The sequence below is a fragment of the Verticillium alfalfae genome, genomic scaffold, assembly GCF_000150825.1.
Source record: "Verticillium alfalfae VaMs.102 supercont1.3 genomic scaffold, whole genome shotgun sequence".
In the NCBI taxonomy this organism is placed as follows: Eukaryota; Fungi; Ascomycota; class Sordariomycetes; order Glomerellales; family Plectosphaerellaceae; genus Verticillium; species Verticillium alfalfae.
In genome coordinates this window covers 562,166-583,131 of record NW_003315036.1, presented here as the reverse complement: position 1 = coordinate 583,131, position 20,966 = coordinate 562,166, and the positions used below count along the sequence as shown (strand labels likewise).

General features: G+C 53.4%; 7 protein-coding genes across 7 annotated transcripts in view; 4 read left to right on the top strand and 3 right to left on the bottom strand.

Moving 5' to 3' along the window:
- VDBG_02684 (copper amine oxidase) overlaps positions 1-2,152 on the bottom strand; it is a gene marked incomplete at both ends in the record, with an annotated part of 2,837 nt that extends 685 nt beyond the window's left edge. Inside the window, 4 exons of the mRNA XM_003006499.1 lie at positions 133-956; positions 1,019-1,514; positions 1,612-2,043; positions 2,099-2,152. Coding sequence (XP_003006545.1) covers positions 133-956; positions 1,019-1,514; positions 1,612-2,043; positions 2,099-2,152 — 1,806 coding nt within the window. The remainder of the gene's footprint in view (positions 1-132; positions 957-1,018; positions 1,515-1,611; positions 2,044-2,098) is intronic.
- Positions 2,153-2,967: 815 nt separating this feature from the next.
- On the top strand, positions 2,968-4,664 carry VDBG_02683 (succinate-semialdehyde dehydrogenase; the record flags this gene model as incomplete). Its single annotated transcript, XM_003006498.1, has 4 exons — positions 2,968-2,994; positions 3,063-3,150; positions 3,219-4,466; positions 4,522-4,664. The coding sequence occupies 4 exons, from the start codon at positions 2,968-2,970 to the stop codon at positions 4,662-4,664; spliced, it is 1,506 nt and encodes a 501-aa protein (XP_003006544.1).
- Positions 4,665-5,448: 784 nt separating this feature from the next.
- On the top strand, positions 5,449-5,993 carry VDBG_02682 (acetamidase; the record flags this gene model as incomplete). The annotated part of the gene is made up of 3 exons (XM_003006497.1): positions 5,449-5,718; positions 5,777-5,899; positions 5,985-5,993. 3 exons carry the CDS (start codon positions 5,449-5,451, stop codon positions 5,991-5,993), a joined length of 402 nt encoding a protein of 133 aa, XP_003006543.1.
- Positions 5,994-6,797: 804 nt separating this feature from the next.
- VDBG_02681 (conserved hypothetical protein) lies at positions 6,798-6,983 on the top strand (the record flags this gene model as incomplete). The annotated part of the gene is made up of 1 exon (XM_003006496.1): positions 6,798-6,983. The coding sequence occupies one exon, from the start codon at positions 6,798-6,800 to the stop codon at positions 6,981-6,983; it is 186 nt and encodes a 61-aa protein (XP_003006542.1).
- Positions 6,984-7,711: 728 nt separating this feature from the next.
- On the bottom strand, positions 7,712-10,030 carry VDBG_02680 (C6 zinc finger domain-containing protein; the record flags this gene model as incomplete). Its single annotated transcript, XM_003006495.1, has 4 exons — positions 7,712-8,113; positions 8,191-8,450; positions 8,543-8,571; positions 8,904-10,030. The coding sequence occupies 4 exons, from the start codon at positions 10,028-10,030 to the stop codon at positions 7,712-7,714; spliced, it is 1,818 nt and encodes a 605-aa protein (XP_003006541.1).
- A 1,339-nt stretch (positions 10,031-11,369) lies between these two features.
- On the top strand, positions 11,370-15,142 carry VDBG_02679 (multidrug resistance protein CDR1; the record flags this gene model as incomplete). The annotated part of the gene is made up of 5 exons (XM_003006494.1): positions 11,370-11,878; positions 11,994-13,465; positions 13,514-14,500; positions 14,558-14,997; positions 15,050-15,142. The coding sequence occupies 5 exons, from the start codon at positions 11,370-11,372 to the stop codon at positions 15,140-15,142; spliced, it is 3,501 nt and encodes a 1,166-aa protein (XP_003006540.1).
- A 664-nt stretch (positions 15,143-15,806) lies between these two features.
- VDBG_02678 (TPR domain-containing protein) lies at positions 15,807-18,216 on the bottom strand (the record flags this gene model as incomplete). Its single annotated transcript, XM_003006493.1, has 3 exons — positions 15,807-17,325; positions 17,448-17,797; positions 17,851-18,216. The coding sequence occupies 3 exons, from the start codon at positions 18,214-18,216 to the stop codon at positions 15,807-15,809; spliced, it is 2,235 nt and encodes a 744-aa protein (XP_003006539.1).
- Between the last annotated feature and the right edge of the window lie 2,750 nt (positions 18,217-20,966).

Here is a 20,966-nt window from a genome sequence, read left to right as displayed (position 1 = left end):
TGGAAACTGCAACGTCAGTCAGGGTTACCTAAGAAGAAATTCACGGGTTTCAAACGACCATCATCTCTCATTAGGCATAACGCCAGTCTTCGATACGCGGGTTGTGTGTGGACCCAAAGGTGTGCCATATACGATATCGCTGTTTCTGACCGAGTGGGACATCCCCGTGGCGTCCCGCTTCGCAATACCAGACGCAATGCCATCTCCGCCAGAGGACTGCATAGTATGCTTGCCAGATGGGAAGTGGTCATCGTCCTCGTACCGCGTTACCCAGACAGCGTGTTTGCCAAACTCGGAACGTTTCGCGTGGTATGAGTCCGGATGGGAAAGAAGCATCTGACTGTACGCTGGCAGGAGCTTGAAACCGACAGGGGTGTTGGTGATGGGGTTGATGGTGCTCTCGTTGATAAATTTAAAGACACGGGCCTTTGTAAGATCTAGATCGAATCCTCCTTCCTGCTCTACGACCTTCTGCTCGGCGATATAGCCGACGCCGAACGGGTTGTGGACGGAAGGGTCGCCAACAGGCAGCGCTTTCGACTCTTCGACTACAAGTGAGTTCGCATGGCCGTCGACCGCGGGATCGATCCGCAGGCTGAAAATATGCTGATGATAGGGAGCAAGAACGCCGGGGGCGACAACAGTGCCATAGGGAACTTTCTCCTTCAGCCCGACGGCGTGGGGCACGGTCGAGAGGATACCTGTAGCGCGAACCTCGAAAAAGATGGAAGCGTCTTGCGAGAAGTGAAATGCAAAGATATATTCGTAGTTGCTGACGGTGATGATGGTCTGCAATACAAGGATCCGTGACCGCGTGACAACGGCGTTTCCTGTACGGAAGTTTGTGTGCTTCCATAGAATACCGTCATCTTGTTCATGGCAACAGATAACGTTCGGCATCTTGAGTGGCTTTCCAGTCGAGGTGTTGTGGTAGCCGTCGAAGTATTTGATTGTACCTTTTCAAGTCAGGTTAGCGTGTGAGGCATTTCATGATATGATCCGCATGAGATGGCCATACCAAGACAATCGCAACCAAGCTGTAGGTTATTGGCATTCAGACCAGCGCCGTCGTTGCCGAGGTCGAATGCGGCTTTGCGAGGGTAGGGTGCCCGAGGGTCACCGTATGGCACGAACATCTCGGCGAGGGCCAAACGGTAGAAGAGACTCCGCCCGTCGTAGTGGATATCATGGAGAGTCATGCCCTCGCGGTAGTTGAAGCCTACCCTGAAACTCCACTTCTCCCAGGTGAGATGATTTCCACGAATCTTGAACGAGGGTCCCTCGGGCTGGACAACCTGATACGGCTTGGTTGTGGTTCGAGGGGGCGGCCGCAGTTCAGGGTGGTACTCGCTGAGAGCTGTGTCGTGAACCCTCTGACGGTCAAAGGGGCGGTCCTCGTTGTGGACGCGTTCGTGAGGCGACGTCGGCAGCCGATACACTTTTGTGACCTGTAGTTGCTCAGAGACCTCGGCGCAGAGGTCGAGGGGATAGGCATAATAGTTTGCATCAGGGTTCTCCAGGAGACGACAGTAGAACCAACACTTCCCGCCCATGTCAGTGATTCCGAGATGCGAATAGGTAATTTCAGACTGGGGGCTCAGGGATTCTTACCATTGTAATTCTCTGGGTCATGTCGTTCATCCCATCTGTAGCGTAGGCCCACGGCTCAACAACAACTGTCGCGCAGCTGGGCAGATCGAGGCTGCGGATCTGCTGCTGCACTCTCTCATCGGCCAAACAGGCGTTCTCAACCTTCCTCATGTAGTCGGAGTCAATGTAAGAATGCTTGCCCTTGTGGTGCTGCTTGGCCGTTACACGATTGTTGTCGAGGTCAACGAGGAGCTCGAATAACTCATGGTTGCCCGTCTTACTCTCCAGGACTACCTCAACACGGGCGCAGCGAGTCGGAGGGACTCCCACAGGCTGATGGCGATGCTCTTTCTCGAGGAAGGGGATCATTTGCTTTTTGGGAGGCTCGCGCAAGGTGATGACGCGAAAGTTGATCTCTCGCCCGGCGAAGTGCGGGCGGACAACATCAGCAGCCTGCAGTCGAGTTAGTGACTTTAGAAGCAGTGCTCGAGGCGGCGACAGCACGTACCCTGGAGATCTCCTCCGGTAGGAGGGGATCGAATGGATGAATTGAGAGGGTCATGGTGTTGGTCCTGAAGGATGAATGATTTTGTACTGGTTGGGATCAACTGTTAATTTCGAGAACAAGAACCTTAGCTTGGTGATGCCGTCAGTGCTCCTTACCTGGTCCAGAAAACACGGCAGATTAAGGCGAGTACTTTCTTTATATATGTGGCAGGCTCAAGTGGCAGAAGGGTCCCGTTTTCGGGCAAAAGGGCGGATGGAGGTGACAACGGATCCGCGTATGCCGTCGTTCGATTGCGAAGTGTTGCTTCGCGTAGAAATACCCTTCACGACGAGTAGCGCAGCGTAGGTCAAAGTATGACGAGCCGCTTACCTCCAAGGGAAACACGTGTCATGCAGATTTCCTTATCGGTCCGTAGAAGGAGAGAGCTGGGCTGTTACTGAGGCGGTTTGCCCAAGTGGCACGGAGGAGTCGCCTCCAAAGGCAATCTTTTTCGGGCCGCCCCCGCCATACGGCGGACGGACCGGGCCAAACTCCGCTGCGGGGCAAGTCGCCAGCCGCAACTTACCACACCAAGAGAGAATAGTGCATCCATATTGTCTTCAGCTTCAGTCGGAGAGCGTGGATGGATGAATGGAGGCAAACTTAGCGTCTGTTCGGCAATGCCATGCCGTCCCTTCAGCCTATGCCAGCCCAGCCAGGCAAGGCTTGACAATGTATAACCGAAGCATAGGGTACCTATACCGAAGGGGAAAGCTTGCCTTTGGCCTGGGCAGCTATATAGGTGCTTCACGCCACCGACTACGTTCTTAGCTCACTGTGAATGACATCCCACATGCTTAAAGACCTTTTGTTGCTTTCCACCTGTCTACATGATGCATGCCCAACTCCCGTTCAAGGTCAGTTGCCCTTCGACAATGTCATATTTCAGTCAGGAATATCGCTGACCAGCTTGACCTTTCTAAAGCTCGAAGACGCCACTCTTCTCCATGAAAGATCCCTCCTGAATGGACAATGGGTTCAGGCTCGATCAAAAGAGACCTTTGACATCGAAGGTGAGAAAGGAATCCTAGTTCTTCGAGTGCACATTCCATCATTCATCCGCTGACCCCGAATTGTTCAGATCCCGGCACGGGAAAATGCTTTGCCGCCTGTCCTACAAACAAGGCCTCGGACGTGGACGCCTTCGTCGAAACAAGCCATGAGGCATTCAACGAATACCGTCACGTGAACCCACGCGTTCGGGCCAAGACCCTACTGAAATGGCACGATCTCATCACCGCTGCCAGGGAGGATATCGCTACTCTAGTCACGTACGAGACCGGCAAGCCACTGGTCGAAGCGCGTGGAGAGATTGACTACGCTCTGGGTTTCGCCTGGTGGTTCGCGGGAGAGGCCGAGAGGGTCAGAGGGTCCATCGCCGTTCCCTCTGTCTCCGAGCGTCGTACCTTTGTCGTCAAGCAACCCATCGGAGTCAGCGTTGCTCTGGTGCCATGGAACTTCCCAGTTGCCATGATCATCCGAAAGGTGGCCGCTGCGCTTGCAGCGGGCTGCAGCATGATCGTCAAGCCGTCCCCCGAGACGCCCCTGAGCACTCTCGCCCTCGCTGATCTGGCCCTCCGCGCCGGCGTACCTCCCGGCGTCTTTAATGTCATAACTACCGACAACATAAACACACCGGCCGTCAGTGAAAGGCTATGTAAGCACCCCTTGGTGCGCAAGGTGACCTTCACGGGAAGCACAGCTATCGGAAAGCTCATTGCCCGGCATTGCACGGAGGGACTCAAGAAGGTTACCCTCGAGCTAGGGGGTAACTGCCCTTTTATCGTCTTCAACGACGGCGACCTGGAGCATGCAGTCGAAGCCCTCATGATTCTAAAATGGCGCACTGCCGGCCAGGCCTGCACGCACGCCAACCGCGTCTACGTCCAGAGCGGCGTCTACCAAGAGTTCGCAAAGCTCATCCTCGAGGCGACTCGGAAGATCCGGGTCGGCCACGGTGCTGACGCGGCTACTACGATGGGGGCTCTCACTACATCCCGCGGCATCGAGAAGCTCGAAAGACACATTGCCGACGCGGTGGAAAAGGGCGGTAAAATCCTTTGCGGCGGACGACAACCACCTGCGCGCGCGGGAGGATACTTTTTCGAGCCGACCATCATTGCCGATATGCATCAATCCATGCTGACGACGAGTGAGGAGATCTTCGGCCCCTTACTTGGCCTTTACAAGTTTGAGACTGAGGCCGAGGTCGTCAAGGCTGCCAATGAGACGTCGATGGGCCTCGCTTCGTATTTTTTCACGAGGGATACTAAGCGCACCTGGCGCCTTCTCGAAAATCTGGAGGCGGGCATGATTGGAATGAACACAGGTAAGAACAAAGTACGGCGAACCACTAGTATCCGGGTACTGATTCGTCAAAATAGGCAATGCTTCGGGCGCCGAGTCGCCATTCGGAGGAATCAAGGAGTCCGGCTATGGAAAGGAGGCTGGCAAGGACGTGGCTATTGAGGAGTACTTGATTTCTAAGACTGGCACCTTGACCGTGGGCTCCATGTCTAAGCTGTAAGCCTGGGTAGCTAGAGCCTTGAATGAAATTGTTGTGCTTGAATTCTTTGGTTGCTCAAAGGGACTCATTCTACTACTGAAGCCTTTGTGTTACTATCCCTTGCGCGTATTTTCCTTCGAACTCCAAGTATTTGCACCCAGGAATCCACAGGACGGTAGGAATTCAGGACGAGCATCATGCTACAGGAGCGCACTGCATGTGTCTACCAGAGCTCCAGCGTCAAGACATAAAAGTTTACCGCAGGATACGACAAACTTCGAGTCCGCCCACCTAGGGAATTAACCCCTTCGGTTTTGGCGCCTCACTTGAGGCGGGGCTTGGGAACCCGTATGACTTCCTGAAGTTGACTCACGTTCCTGGTACTTGTTGGCCAAGCTTACGATCCTATCGGCAGGTATTGCCCAACCTGCGCCCCAAGACACCGGAGGTCAGTGATGGCGAAGTGGGGGCGGAGGACGGAGTTTTCCCCTCGTGTGGCCTGTGACCTCCGTTCTCCGACCCATGGCCCAGCTAGCTCGTTTTGGCAGGCTCCAGATCCCTGTGATCGACAGCAACAGAAGCCGGGCCGGGTTTGCCCACCGGGTCAGTCGCCGGCTCCGTGGGGTTACGGAGTTTCCTTTGGAGGATAAGGCTGGCGATGAAATAGTCGGCTCTGCCACTCCATCAGGCAACCAATCGAAGCGTCACGGCTTGGCTTTTTTGTTCCTCACGTTGACCAAAGCTCCTTAGTGACAGCGACCACTCTGGGGGAAAACGCAACAGTCACCTTGACCCACAGATTACCATGCCTGCAGGATGGCCGACGATCGCGGAGGCGGCTCAGACTGAGCTGTTGCAGCGGTTACCAGGGAAATGGAGGATTGATCCCAAGCCATATGCTGGATTGACCGACGTCACTCGGGTGCCGGTCACATGCGGTATCCTGACTGCAAGACAGATCGCAATCACAGAGCTCACTGTAACGGAGCTGTCTGGCCACATCCGAACGCGGGCTCTGAGAGCCGTGGAAGTGCTTGAAGCCTTCGCTGCACGGGCTGCTATTGCTCATCAGCTGGTACTTAGAGCGGCGTAGCTGACATCTTCCCCCGGAACCGCATGCTGATGGTCGGCAGGTATTTTGTCTCACAGACTGGTTCTACGAAGAAGGTCTCCGTCGTGCAAAGGAGCTTGATGACATTCTCGACAATGGCGGCCAACCATTGGGCCCGCTCCATGGCGTCCCTGTAGCGCTCAAGGTATGGATGCGAGATCACGACCGTTACATGCAGAATCAAATCTCACTCACACAAGAATGTCCCTAGGATACTTACAGTGTAAAAGGCCACGTAACAACCCGCGGATATATCGCCAACAAGGTCAAGTCAAACGTATCAGAGCACGATTCTGACGTTGTTCGGATCATCCGCGAGGCAGGCGCTGTCTTCTTCTGCAGGACTACCATGCCCCAGACTGGATTTGTCCTCGAGACGGTCAGTAACCTCTGGGGCCGCACGTTAAACCCTTTCAATAGGCGGTTGGGCGCAGGAGGAAGTTCTGGTGGTGATGGGGCCCTCGTGGCCATGAGAGGAAGCCCAATAGCACCGTCATCGGACATTGGTGGCTCAATTCGCGCCCCGGCCGCCTTCAACGGGTTATATGCAATTCGTCCAACAGCGATGCGCGTTCCGAAGAACCTCTGGGAAGGCAGCATGACAGGCCAAGTGTCGATCAGGGACTCGGCAGGTCCCGTTTGTCACTCTATCGACGACGTGCGTCTCTTCACCCGCCTCCTGGTCTCGAATGAAGCATCTCGATACGACACCAATGCGGTACCCATGCCGTGGAGGCGTGTGACCATACCGCAGAAACTTGCTGTTGGCATCATGAGGTGGGACCGCGTCGTGATGCCTCAACCGCCGGTCTTAAGGGCACTTGACCATACCAGGCGGGTTCTGCAGGATGCTGGATTTGAAGGTGGGCTCTTTGATGCTGCTGGCCGCTTCAACTTTGGGGCTGACTATTCCCTCCAGTGATTGATTTCGAACCTCCTTTTGACTGCTGGGAGCTAGCCAAATGCAATGTGAGAAAATCATCTTGCATACACACCACAAGACTGGCTAACCATTTGAGCTGCAGTTTGACATCAACTTTCAGATGGGCGGAGAAGACACGCTGAAGAGTGCCAATGCGGGTGAAGAGCCTATCATCCCAGCCTTCGCTGACCTCCTCAGAGTGTACAATGCCAGGTCTCTGTCGGCTTCTGAGGTCATGAAGGTACGCATCATTGTCTACTCAAGCATTGAACGTAATTCTGACAGAAGCAGCTCAACCACCAGATGAGAGCCTTCAAAGTCTTATTCGCCAACGCATGGGACCAGACAAAGGACTCAACAAGAACGGGTCGCCCGATGGATGCGCTGATATGCCCCGTGGCTCCGTCGGCCGGGATACCCCACGACTTTAATATCTACTGGGGATATACATGCATGTACAATATCCTCGACTATCCTTCCACGGTTTTACCAATCCCGAATTTCAAAATCAGCCCGGAAGCTGATCCGCCAAATTCTGCGTACCGACCTACAACCACCAACCCATACGATGCGGTAAACCACGCCATGTGTGAGTGCAGATTGCAGCCGAGACCCTCAACTATTCTGTCGGGCTAATTGATTGTCTAGATGATCCGGCTTTGTTTGCAAACCAGCCGTCGACCGTTCAGATTGTAGGAAGGCCTTACGACGATGAAGAGCTCATCGAAATTACTGCTCTGGTGGATCAAGAGCTTCAACGAGAGTCGAAACCATTGCACAAGATCTGACAAAAGTCAAGTCCTAGAGTAGGAAGCCGCCTTTCATTAGCAAGAATAGTTGCACTTCCTGCTTTGGCCTCTATTCAATACATCAGGTCAACGCAACCATAAGCAGTAGGTAGTGAGTCGAAACGCGTGCGATCGATTGGAGCCTCGACCCAGGGGTCCGGGCCGGGAAGGGTGCTGTGCTCCAGGCTGTTTGCGGCCGTCTTGCGATCCTTTCGGTTGCAGGAGTGCAGTCGCCTCGTGAGGACCCCTAGCTTGGGTTGCCCGTTGGGTTGCCCTCAGTGCTTGGGCCAAAGAAATGGAGAAGATCTGTCGTCATGACATCAAAGTCGAATTCGTGCATGTCCTGTTCCCCGGATAATGTCGGATTGCCGCCAGTGGCGTGGCTTTGGTCCCAGAGATCAGTCAAGTGGATGTGTTGGTCGGTGGAATTGGCGGCGTGAGCATGGGGCAAACAAGGGAATTGTGAAGTCAGATTTCCTGCCATCCCCGGCGTTGAGGCAGCCGAGCTGTTCTGGTGCGCGATGGCCTTCTCAACAGCTTTCAATACCTGCTGAAGGGAGTCCTGCGCCAGCGTTGCAGGGTGCATCTTGGACCATAAGGCCGAGGCAATCGAGGGCGCTCTGCACATACTCGAGGTGGGTGAGGGATGCTTTTGAAGGGGGACCAACAGACTGTCATGCAATAGCACAGCGCAGTTTGCACTCCAGGGAAGTAGGGCGGGTGTACCTTCATGGCCTTTCCACTCATGGTCAGGCCATCCACTGTAATACGGAGAACCGTACTAGGGAGCCTCACCCTGCAGACGTGCCCTTCGCAGAAGTTGCGGATCACGTTGCCAATGTAAACGATCGAATCTTGTGCTGCGTCAACGGCATGTCTGCACGCCTGTCGCAACCACATGCCTTCGGCCTGGCGTTTACTGGCACTCATTGCGGCGCTGGCAACAAGAAACGGCCGGAAAGTGTGCAAGATTGCGTGGTAATAGACTGAGTGTTCCCTTAGCATCTGCTTGTGTTTTCAACTCGGGTTGGGTGGGTTGGGGGGGGCACACTCAGGGCGTTGGATGAAATGAACGTACGGGAATGAATCTGAAGCAGCTCAGGCTTTCTCAAAGGTTCGAGAGCCACATGGACTGTTTGACGGTCCTATGCTGAGCCGATCCGCAAACTGCTTCAGCTCACCATGGATCCTTTCCGCTACGCGGTAGAGCTGATGGAGCGATTCGCATCGCCGCCCATAGATATGCTCCGTTCCATTCTCAATAATGTGCGCTAGCTGACACAACGCAACGATGACTAGCTGGTGCTCAGGAAACGGGCACGATATGTCTGCAATGCTCATTGCCGTTTTACTCCCAAGTGTAAGCGCCGTCCAGCTGTGGTGGCCATGGCTTTAGTAATGATCCGTCACTCAGTGGTTAAATGAGGTTCTTCGCTTACGTTTCATGAAAATACAGACACCAAATAGTGGCTATGCGCTCCTGCACGCTCTCGGCCTTCATTGACGGTGCAGTGATGTGTCGATGCAGACCCATGGAAAAAGCATTTCGGCATGCTGTTCCGAGGTGGATGTAGGCCGAATTTGGCCGAGCCATGTTGGTCTGATATCCGGAGAGCAGGACCGAGAACTGTATCATGGAAAGAGTGACAGCTTCGTCAAAGAAGACGGCCTCACGCTTGGCCAGCGCGTAGAGATACTCGGCCTGTTCCGTGTGCGGTGAGCTGAGAGCTCCCAGTGCCAGAATTGCCAAGGCAATCGCCGTTTTCTGGGGTGGGAAGTCAGGCTTGGGGGCAATGCCATGCAATTGCCGAGAAATTCCGTTGATGTCGGCACTTGTCAAGAAGGGGTAGATATGGAGATGGGAGGTCTTGAAGGTGTCCAAAAAATGGTCCAATTGATCCAATGGAATGTGCCGCGTCAGGTCGGAGAACGAGGGCAAAGAGGCATTTGGCTTTACACGCTGAGGTGCTCCAAAGAATATCGACCGTTGCATGAACAAGTCGAGTCCTGGACCTCCTTCCTCGACATCGCCGCCCCGGCGAAGACTGCGAGCAGTCTTAAACAAAATTCCCCTGTGAAGCTGCTGCAAGAAGGCGAAATTGGAGGATGGCCCATAGAACAGCTGAGAGCTATCAGTAGGCTGGGGCGCATCATGCGTCGCGACAATGCTGGCGTAAGGATAAAGATCGTGGTCGCCAGATGCTTGGCCATCTTCTGTAAGACTAGCGTGATCATTCTCTTGATATCGCTCGGAAGACAGCTGATGAGCTGTTTCTTCTGGCCGAGAAGATGGTGCCGGATGTCTCTCCGACGCCGTGGCACCGAGGTCCGCAGTTGCTGCTGTCGCCGGGTTCGACTCAGTCTGCCTGCGCGCCCTCGACCGTCTGATCCGGGTTCTATCTCTGTAGATGCATTGAGAGGGATTCTTCTGGCAGCCAATCTGCGAACATGGCTGTGCACCATCGCATTTGACCTTACGGCGCCGACAGGGCTCGCAGGCTTTGCCTATTTTTGTGGTTTCCCGCTGAGGGTCGTCCTCCTCGTTCTCATGCGCGGCAGACGACATGACCGCTGGAAATGCGTGCTATTCGGTCTTTCAGTATCAGCTAGTGGATCTGTTGACAGCATTCGTCGCTCATGCTCCGAAGTGTTGCACCCGGACTCGGAGTAACAAGGGAATTACGAGAGAGAGGGAGAGAGAGGGAGGGAGGTGCGTTGTGAGTTCTGGGGATCCATAAATCCGAGTTCGGCTGATATGACTCGCGCTGCCGAGATTATTGTCTTTGTCCAGCTCACTGTACTCCCGTAAACCCGTAAATCCGACCTGTGCCGCGACGGCCGTATAGTGGTGGCAGCAAACGAATAACTCCTCAAAAGGTGCAACAAATGTACTTCAGGTCCGAGATTCGGGATCTTCTCTGAAGTTGATGAATTATCGGATCCACTAGCCTGTGGCAGATTCTCCAGAAATTCCCTTAAAGCTCCAGGACTTTCCTGGTGCATGCTTTCTGAGGAACCATGTTCTTGTACAAATCTCGTTTTGTACACGGCCCGTGGACCATCAGCGATGTCCAACATGCACGATAACACGTCGAAACGCCTGACTGTCACGTTCCGCAGTGTGGATATAGTGGTCCATGGCCTTGGTGAGGATTTCGGCTCAACCTGTGCGTCGGTAGTCAGAAACTTGATTCCTTTCAAAAATGGCTCAACATCGCAACGAGTTAGTATCCTACCCCAAAACGATTTTCCGGGAACCTAAAATAGCTATATAGACCATACTGCATCAAGTCTCGGGCCAGGTCCGGCCAGGGGAGATGGTGAGGTTATTTTGGTACCCCTGGGTTGTACACTACGCTGATTATTGTGAAAGCTCCTTGTACTTGGACGGCCTGGCTCTGGTTGCACCTCTTTATTAAAAGTCATTTCAAACAGTCGGGAAGAATTCCATGCTGTCAACGGTGACGTACGATACGGCGACATTGACGCAAAGCACGCATCGCGCTTTCGCCAGCACATGGTGATGAACACCGAAGGTGGGTTTGATTCTTGCAGCATCTGAAATTCTTTCAGTGGAAGTTGTCACGAAGCCTGACCCTCTCCTTGTAGATGATCTTCACTTCCCAACTCTGAAGGTAGCGGAGACAATTGACTTTGCCGCATCGACAAAAGCAACGAAAAGCAGATTGAAACCCCCTGAAATGGCGACAACATCGATAGAGAAAGGTTTTGAATCAACCTTGGAGACTCTCGGCATTGCCCATGCAAGTGACACTGTCGTCGGCAATGAATTCATCCGAGGAGTCTCGGGCGGTGAGCGGAAACGAGTCTCAATTGCAGAAGTCATGGAAACAGGAGTACGTCACCCATCCCAACCACGTAGCAGGCACTATTAGGCTGACACGATGATAAAGGCCCCTTTTCAATGCTGGGATAACTCGACCAGAGGCCTTGACGCAAGTAATGCGCTTGACTTTGTCAGGGCTTTGCGCCGCGCCGCCAATGAGCAGCAAAAGTCCATTGTGGCCACTCTGTATCAAGCGGGAAACAGCATCTACTCTCAGTTCGACAAAGTTCTCGTCTTAGCCGACGGCCGTCAAATTTACTACGGGCCCACGAGAGATGCGAGAAAATATTTCGAAGATATGGGCTTCTTGAGCCCACCTGGAGCTAACACCGCCGACTTTCTTACTTCTGTTGTAGTCGAGACAGAAAGATTGATCCGATCTGGGTTTGAAGATAGCGTACCCCGCTCAGCTCCCGAATTTGAGACCCGTTATCGAAATTCCGCTACGTATAGCCAAATGACGGAAGACATCGATCTTGTTCCGAAAGAATCATTGAGCGAGGAAATCAGGATTCTCAACAGCGTTTACAGTCTTGAAAAGACACGGACAATCGAAACCCTGTCGAGGCAGTCAAGCCCCTATCATGTCTCTTTCCTGAGTCAGGTCAGGGCTTGCACGAAGCGGTAATGCCCCCAATATTTCTTGGAAATGATTCAAGGGGCGTGAACTAACGCCTCGTAGTCAGTTCCAGATCATATGGGGAGACCGGTGGTCCAACTGCCTTCAAATTGCTTCTTCGTTCTGTTTCGCCCTTGTCACAGGAAGCTTGTTCTATGACTTGTCAGGCACCAGCGATTCCATCTTTATGAAGCCTGGCGCGCTGTTCTATCCCATTCTTCTCTTCGCGATGAACAAACTGTCTGAGACGACAGTGTCATTCACAGGTCGGCCTATCATTGCACGCCACAAACGACTTGCATTTCATCGGCCTGCTGCTCACGCCGTGGCTTGTGTTATAACCGACATACCACTTGTCGTGGCCCTATTCACCCTATTTCATATCATATTTTACTTCATGGTGGGCCTCCAACATGATGCTGGCAAGTTTTTCACGAACTGGCTGATTTACGTATTGGCGACGCTGTGCTTCACTTCACTCTTTAGGATGATCGGAACTTGTTGCAGACACTTTGGGTTCGCATCGCAGATTAGCGGATGGGTTATCATGGCGATGATGGTTTACGGAGGTTGGTGTCCACCTGAAGAAGTTTCCAGAGATCTGTTTGCGCTAAACAGACAATCAGGCTATCTCATTCCTGTTGCCAGCATTCACCCGTGGTTCCGCTGGATATGGTACATCAACCCAGCGGCATATGCCTTCAATGCCGTTCTGGCTAGCGAAATGGGCACAATGACTTTGACATGCGTTGAGCCACAATACGTACCGTTTGGGGGCACCTATAACGAGAGCGCTTTCAGAAGTTGCACCGTCGCGGGCTCTGCCCCTGCTGTGCAACTGATTGACGGCGAGTCCTTCCTCCAGGTGCAGTATCGCGCAATGGTTTCCGAGATCTGGCGCAACGTTGGGATCTTGGTCGCCTTCTGGGTTTTGTTTGCCCTCTTAACCGCGTTGGCTTCCGAACTCAATATCCATAGGGATTCCGGCTCTAAAGTCCTATTTCACCGACGCAACCAGCGGAAGGAGATGTGTCGACTTCAGAACAGCGAAAATGCTGCCGAACGCCAGCCTGCAACTTCCGACTCTGAAACAGAACACAAGTCATCGCATCTTGTCCAAACTGTTTTCACATTCAAGGACATCAGTTACTATGTTCGTCACCAAGGCCACGAAAAGCAGCTCCTGAAAGACGTGTCGGGATACGTCAAGCCGGGACAGCTGGTGGCCCTCATGGGAAGCTCCGGCGCCGGAAAAACGACGTTAATGGATGTGCTTGCGCAGCGTAAGGACGGTGGCAGGATTGAAGGTAGTATCATGGTCAACGGCAAACCCCAAGGGATCAGCTTCCAGAGAACGACAGGATACTGTGAGCAAAATGATGTCCACGAACCCACAGCCACCGTCTGGGAGTCTTTGCTGTTTTCTGCTAGATTACGACAAAGCTATGGCACCCCGGACAGCGACAAGGTCCAACACGTTCAACACATCATGGACCTGCTCGAACTGACGTCCCTCAAGCACGCCCTTGTTGGCAGTAAGTCAAGCCCCTTTCTTGGACTACAGAACCTGATCAGCTGCATAGATCCTGGCTCTGGGCTATCTATCGAACAGAGAAAACGTCTGACACTGGCTACGGAGCTTGTTGCCAAACCCTCGCTACTGTTTTTGGATGAGCCAACATCTGGATTAGACGGACAGTCGGCCTACCAAATCTGTCGCTTCATGCGAAGACTCGCAGCCTCTGGACAAACCATCATTTGCACGATTCATCAACCTTCCGCTGCCTTATTTGAGGCTTTTGATGTGCTTCTTCTGCTCACGAAGGGGGGAAAGACGACTTATTTTGGTCCCACCGGAAAGAACTCCGACATAGTTCTGGATTACTTTTCAAGGAACGGCGCGCCATGTGATTTGGACGCAAACCCCGCCGAGCATATCGTTGATGTTGTACAAGGAAGGTTTGGAACTGGAACCGACTGGTCGCAGACATGGCTTGATTCGCAAGAGAGAACATCAGTAATGCAAGAACTGGAGCAACTGAACAGGCCGGGTAACTTCCATACCAGCGGCATTCGGCATTCGGACGAGGACGAGGACGAGGACGAGGAAACCAATGACGACATCTTGGACTTCGCCGCGCCTCTAGTCTACCAAGTTCGACTAGTAACCAAACGGCAAATGGTTGCACTCTGGCGGAATCCAGACTACGTCTGGAACAAAATTGGCTTGCACGTCAGCAATTCCCTCTTTGGTGGTTTCACATATTGGATGATTGGAGACGGCTTGTTCGATTTACAGCTTCGATTGATGGCCGTCTTCAACTTCGTCTTTGTCGCCCCTGGATGCATTAACCAGCTTCAACCACTTTTCCTCCGCAACAGAGACATTTTCGAGACCCGAGAAAAGAAGTCCAAAACATATCACTGGTTCGCCTTCATTATGGCACAACTCATATCGGAGACACCGCTTCTCATCCTTTGCGGAACTTTGTACTTTGCTTGCTGGTATTTCACTGCCGGATTTCCCGTGGAAGCCAGTATTTCTGGCCAGGTATATTTTGAAATGATTCGTGAGTCTAGAGAACCTTGGATTTGAAGCACACTGATAACTAACGCAATCCTTTCAGTTTACGAGTTCTTGTACACCTCAATTGCACAAGCCATTGCAGCTTACAGCCCGAACGAATACTTTGCTGCTCTTGCAAATCCCCTGATAGTCGGAACCGCTCTGATCAACTTCTGTGGAGTCGTTGTGCCATATGCGCGCATCCAAGCTTTCTGGCGCTATTGGCTGTACTACTTGGATCCCTTCACATATCTCATGGGTGCACTGCTCCAGCCCGTTATCTGGGATGTTGAGGTAGAGTGCAAGGCTTCCGAGCTGACTCACATCGATCTGCCCCAGAACACGACTTGTGGGGAGTACATGGATGATTTCTTGGCCATCAATGCAGGATATGTTACCGATATCACCAACCAGACCAGCTGTGAATACTGTCCATATAGCACAGGCGCAGACTATCTGCGGACCATGAACATCAACGAGAAATATTACGGATGGAGAGATGTAAGTTCAAATGGCCGGATGTTTGATGCATGTGACTAACCCTATTGACCAGGTGGGTATTACGGCCTTATTTTGTATCAGCTCGTACGGTTTGGTGTTCCTGATGATGAAGCTCAGAACTAAGGCGACCAAGACTGCCAAGTAATGAGCCTGGGGACGTTCCGGACGAGAAGAAAATTGATGAGCTGGACGGCGGTGATGATGAGTTCTACGAGAATCAGGTGGACTACTGCTGGGTTGATGACGCTCAGTGCAGCGGGCCGCGGCACACAGCGGATCAGCATAACACTAAAATTTAGACCACGAAGTCGGGTCTCTACGTGGATTTGAAACGCTGGAGACACTATTGTTGGACGTGAAGTTACTTCTTGGTGCACGAAGGAGTGGGGGTAGTCCACAGTTCACTGAGCTTGCGTGAGAGTCGCCCGATCGTCTTGTCGGCGCAAAATCTCCGAATCTGGTCACACTGACGCTTTACGACTATGCTCAGGGAAACAATTTTGCAGTTGTCGCACACGTCGTCGACTTATTGGACACGAAGAGTTGAAATATTGGTCCAATATGGAGGCCATCTATGGCTCTGATTGGGAATTGCCTGGTAAAAGGTTTGGAAACCACATCTCAGGAAGACGACGATGGCGATCACAGCGAAGAAACTGAAGCCCACGAAGCTAAGAAGGACTAAAAGCCAACTAGAATTGAACAGAGCAATAGAATTTCTACAAACATCAACCGTTTAAACGCCAGTCCAATATCCCATGTTGCTACTCAACCAGTCCTGATTGGTGCCCACGTTATGCTCCGAAGTCTTAGTTGAAAGACCGATATGTCTCCTCCGTCACAAAGCCCACCATGCACTTGAGCGCAATCTTGGCCGCCGCCGTCGCCTGCCTCTGAAGGACCGTCTCCCCGAGCGCCCAGTACCCTTCAGCAAGCACCTTCAACGCCTTGATCGTCTCAAACGTCACCACACCCGTCTGCGACTTGAAGACCCACAGCATCGACTCGTCACCGCCAACCTCGCCGTCCATGTTCCTCAGCGGGTTGATGAACCCAAAGTTACGCAGCACCTCTAACGCCCACTTGATGGCCTTCTTCCAGGCCTTCCTGGTGCGGTACACCTCCATAAACCACATCGAGGGCCAAATCATCATCATGCGAGGAAGTGTCCCGTAGATCTCTGGTTCAAAGAGGCTATCGAGACGTTTGTGAAGGCGTTCGATTTCTCGGATCATGGCATCGGACTGATAGAGGCGAGCGCTCATGTTCTTCTTGCGCAAATTCGCCTCCAGCTCCCGCAGTGCAACGATACGCTTCTCGTGCATCTCCTCAGGGCTCTTGCCTTCGCCGGCGCACATGTCACACGCGCACTTGAAGCCCCAACTCTTACGGTACTGTTCAAGACGCTGGAGGTAGGCGGCCTTTGGAGGCAGGTAGATTTGCGTGATCTCGGTGTCGGCAGGAATGTCGACAACGGCAATGGAGATGAGCATGTCTCCAACAAAGGACCGGTTCGAGTTGGGCTGGCACGAGTGGTTGGAGTAGGCGGAGTAGACCCAGAGGCCTCGGCTCATACCCTGCTTCCACATGTCCCAGTTGGCGTTGGCAGCCTGAGCGGAGACGTGTGTTCCGCTGAAGCAGTTCTTGCGACGAATCGACTCGAGGAGGTAGACGTCGACGACATGCTTGCCGTCGATGACCTCGCTCTCGCGGCCGCTGCGCTTGTACGTTCCACCGTAGAGCCCAAGCACCTTCTCGTGCACAGAAGGGTTGTCGTTACAGCGTTCGACGAGCTGGGCGTAGGCAGCGGCGGCGTTGTGTTCTGGGTGAAACTCGTTGGGCACACATGTCGACTTTTCCGCATAGATAATCTCGCCTGCTTTGATGTCGCGTGTAGCGAAGAGGCCGCGACCGTGGTGGGGTGAATCACGGACCTCAGTCTTCGTGATGTAACTTGCCTTGTCAAGGTGGATGTTTTTGGAGGTTACGGACTGAGCGATTGTCGCAAAGTCGTAGTTGCCGTTCTCAGCCTCATCAACGCGCGCCAGGCATCGCTTGTACTCCTTCTCAATCTGAGGTGTGGGGGGCTTAATTGCGATGGACGCCTCAAAGTGCTGCTTACTGACGTCGAAGAATGTGAGTTCGTAGGCTGCGCGCGCGGCGATGAAGTAGGACTTCCAGTCCGTGGGACCTCCAAGAGAGGCGAGGGCATCGGCCATGGCGCCGTCGTAACACTTTAGTGTGAGCTGCACGCCGGCCCTCTTCAAGCACAAGTCGGATCTGAACTTCTCATCGTCTGCGGGGGCCAATTCGAGGGCTCTCGTGTAGCTGGGAGATGACGATTAGCACATGCGTGTACGAATTTCTACCCAAAGTAAAGGGTGACTCACTTTGCCATGGCCAAGGGATAATTCCTCGCCATATATGCCTTGTCACCAGCTTCTCTCCACTGAGGGGCCTCTTTGAGCTCTTCACCAGTTCGGAAGACTTCTGGAATCAGCTCATCGTCGGGCCCTTGGCGCAGAAGGATAGCGTCTGAGGGGTGATCGACGCAGATCATGAAATCATGGTTGCCGCTGAATTTATAGTATGGCTCCTTGATAAGCACAACAGAACCCTCTGGCACAGCATTAAGTATGCTGGAGTCTCCCTGGTTGTAGATTCCCAGCTTCTCAACGTTACCAAATTCGTCCTCCACGATGGTCACGACTCCAGCGCCTTGGTAAGGTGGTGTAATTGTCCTGACGACAAGTTTCTTCTCTTCGTGGTGATTCTCGACGAGCAACTCATTGAGCGGCATCTGTAGTCATGTTAACAATGCGGCAGTCACTGAAGCGTGTGTTCTGAACGTACAGTCTCGAGGTCCTTGATGGGTGTTGTTGATGGTGCGTATGAGAGGGCCAGAATGACCTTCTTTACCATCCTCGGCACATTCGTCTGCCCGACCATTGCGGCTTGGAATTTCTGCACGTGCTCATTGTGCGTGTTGACGAGCCACTCCTTGGTTGGGACATGAGGCGGGCGTTTTCCTGCGAGGGCATTCGCTCGCTGTAGAAACTCGAGGGAAACACTAGGATCGACGTCGACGAGGATCTCCTCGACGCCAATCTGGAGATCAAAGTCGACCTTGATCGGCTTCTCCCCGTCCGCTTCACTGGTCTCGACGCCATCATCATGGATGGGAAGCTGGACCAGCGTCTCCGTCTGAGTTCCCGACATGTCTCTGGTGTAGGCACGTGTGTACCTCTCTCTAGCTTTGTCTAGTGTCCACCGAAGGGATAGTCTGACAACAGCTGGTTTTGTTGGTTGCAAAGTTTGCTTCGGAAGGGATTGAAAGTGGAGGAAGAAGAGCGAGCTGCGCTGGACAATGCGATGCCCCTCGCGACAAGATAAAGCTCGGGTGAGCTCCGAGGAAAGGTGGCATCTTGTTGATTCGGACCATCGCAGCCTGGCAGCCGCCGGCCCAAAGAGGATAGCGCATCTTGAAGAACGAGGTGCATTCTGGCTAATGAACCAAATGTCACCAATTGCGGAGGCAAGACGGGGCGGGCTGAGCGTGGCTCTCCGCCGATAGCTTGGGTAGGTTTCGGAGAGCGAGCGTCCGGAATTTCAATGCGGGAAGTTCACAGGCCCATGTGATGCGTGGATCAGCTCCCGGGCCGCGTCCCACCGCGGGGAGACGTGTCTTGGTGCGGAGGCAGCCAAGGATTCCCCAAAAGAAGGGGGCCGAGGCGCCTGTTCGGGGATTGGGTGTGGGGTTGCATGGAGATTTGGAGTTTCACAGAAGGGTCGGCGATGGCTTCAGGTCATTGAGCCTGCTTGATGATAGGTTGAGGGCGGCAAGATGGGTCTGGACAACGCCAAGGACCTCAGAGAGAGCAGTCGGTAGATGGAGTAAGACTGACGAGGAACATGCACAGCTCGGCTGTGGCCCAGGACTGCGCATGTCTGATAGCACCACTAGGTGAAGTTCCCCCAACAGGAGCAGCACATGGTTTAAGAGACCTAAGAATCAAACGATTCGGCATTTCCGTATGTCGTGGCATGAGAAAGGCCTGAGAAATGGAATTTATCTTGATTTGACAGAAATCTTCACAAAGCCTTGGAAGCGCTTATAGGCCAAGGGAACTGAGGCAACTGATCTTGATATTCAAGCTAAGCAATCTAACTTGATGGATGGCTCTCGTACCCCACTTCAAACTCCTTTAGCGAACCGTACTGGGCCCCCAGGTCGTCCTGAGCATGAAGTTGTCCCACTATCTCGGCAGGTCCATCTTCTGGCGGTGTCTAGCAGCAGGAGGTGGCGCAGTAGATGATGCTGTAAAACTGTGAGTACTCACGCTGGAGAATTTCCATGCTCAGGGAAAACTTACTGGCCGGTCGAGGCGCCAATGTTACCGGGACCCTGGGGAGGAGTGGCGCTGTAGCAGTCCTGGCAGCTGTCGTAGAGGCAGCGCTTCTCAATGTTGGCCTCGCCGGCTCCGCTGGCTTTGTTGGCGACGGGAGAAGCCATGACGACTCCGGCGAAAATGGTAGCGATGATGGTGGCGGCCTTCATTTTGATGTGTTGAGGAGGGAAAACTCTGGTTGGCTTTGTGTACGGTCTGGAATGCTTTGTGGTTTGTGAATGTGATCGTGTTGAGCGTGATGAAGAGGAGACATGAGATCAAAAAGACGACGACAGGTGCTGTATTTATACCTCGAGACTCCATCGTGGACATGCCTCCGGTCTAGTATCCGACCAAGTCCTCAGGCGATGTCAGGTTTGTCCCGTCACATGTCTTGGCTCGTGACTCTACGTCTGTCATCAGAAAGGTCCAGCTGCCTATTCCGTCTAGCTATGGATCATTTCATGGTCGCATAAGGGGCCAAACAGAAGCCTCATCACCAGTTTCATGCATCGCAACATGAGGAGTAGTGATGGAGACGGCGTGAAAAGTATCACAAGAGGAAACGATTGCCGTAGGATTCGAAACTCCACCGATGAGCCTCCTTGGCAGAAGAGCACAACACGCAAACGGAACAGTCATAGACACATTGTCCAGTTCTGTTGCCGCCACAGCCGGGTGATGCAGGCCAGTGATGGGACTTTGTTTTCTCGTCATAATCTGACAGTGTCATTCTTGGCAACTGAAGGACTGTTCCGGTGATCTTCGCCGGCTAGGGCTACATTCTGCGCTGTCAGCATTGTTGGAAGGGGCTTCCAGTCAGAGGTCCATGTCTCTAAGGTTTAGTCTCGCTCTTCCCCAAATTATAAGGAAGCTGTTTCAAAAGCCCATTATTTTTCACAAACATCATAGCAGCAGGAGTGAGCCAAGCGCGCGCCGGCGTCTCGTGCAGTCATATTGTCGACTTCGCCGTGTTGACAAGAGGAGTTGAAGGCTCAGGTCTGCCAAGAGGATCAAGCAACTGTCACCTAGCCATAGCCAACGAAATCACAGCGTCTCGAGCGGGGACAAGCGAGGCGAGACATGGCAACATTCGCGTATTCCCCGTACCATGTTGCGACGGCACATACGCGCACCAATGGGACAAAGCAATCAAGACGCAAGCCGGCCGAAAACGGCAGCAAGATTCATCAGCCAGCAGGTTTTGCGTGCCCTCTCACCAAGGAAACTCCCCCTCTTGGCGGACCGGCCCATTCCCCACGGGGCGTGGCATGATGAGTAGCGCCGGCAGTGGCCCGCTCTCGCTCTGCCTTACGAGGCGGCCCCGGAAGCGGGGGCGGCCGCTGCCGATCTTCTCGTGATCCCGCGAATTACGGGGCCGCACTCGCGCGATCTATCTGCAGTACAGGCGTCTGGGAGGAACTTCCGTGTCTGGGCATGCGGGGTGCTGAAAGCAAGCGCTGCGGCGGCCGCGTCAGATTGGCACTTTTGTCAGTTTTGTCTGTGAAGCGGGTCGAGAGCGGGTGCTGGGTGGTCGGAGAATCTCCGAGGCCGCGGAAAACAAGGTGGCAGGAGGCGCTC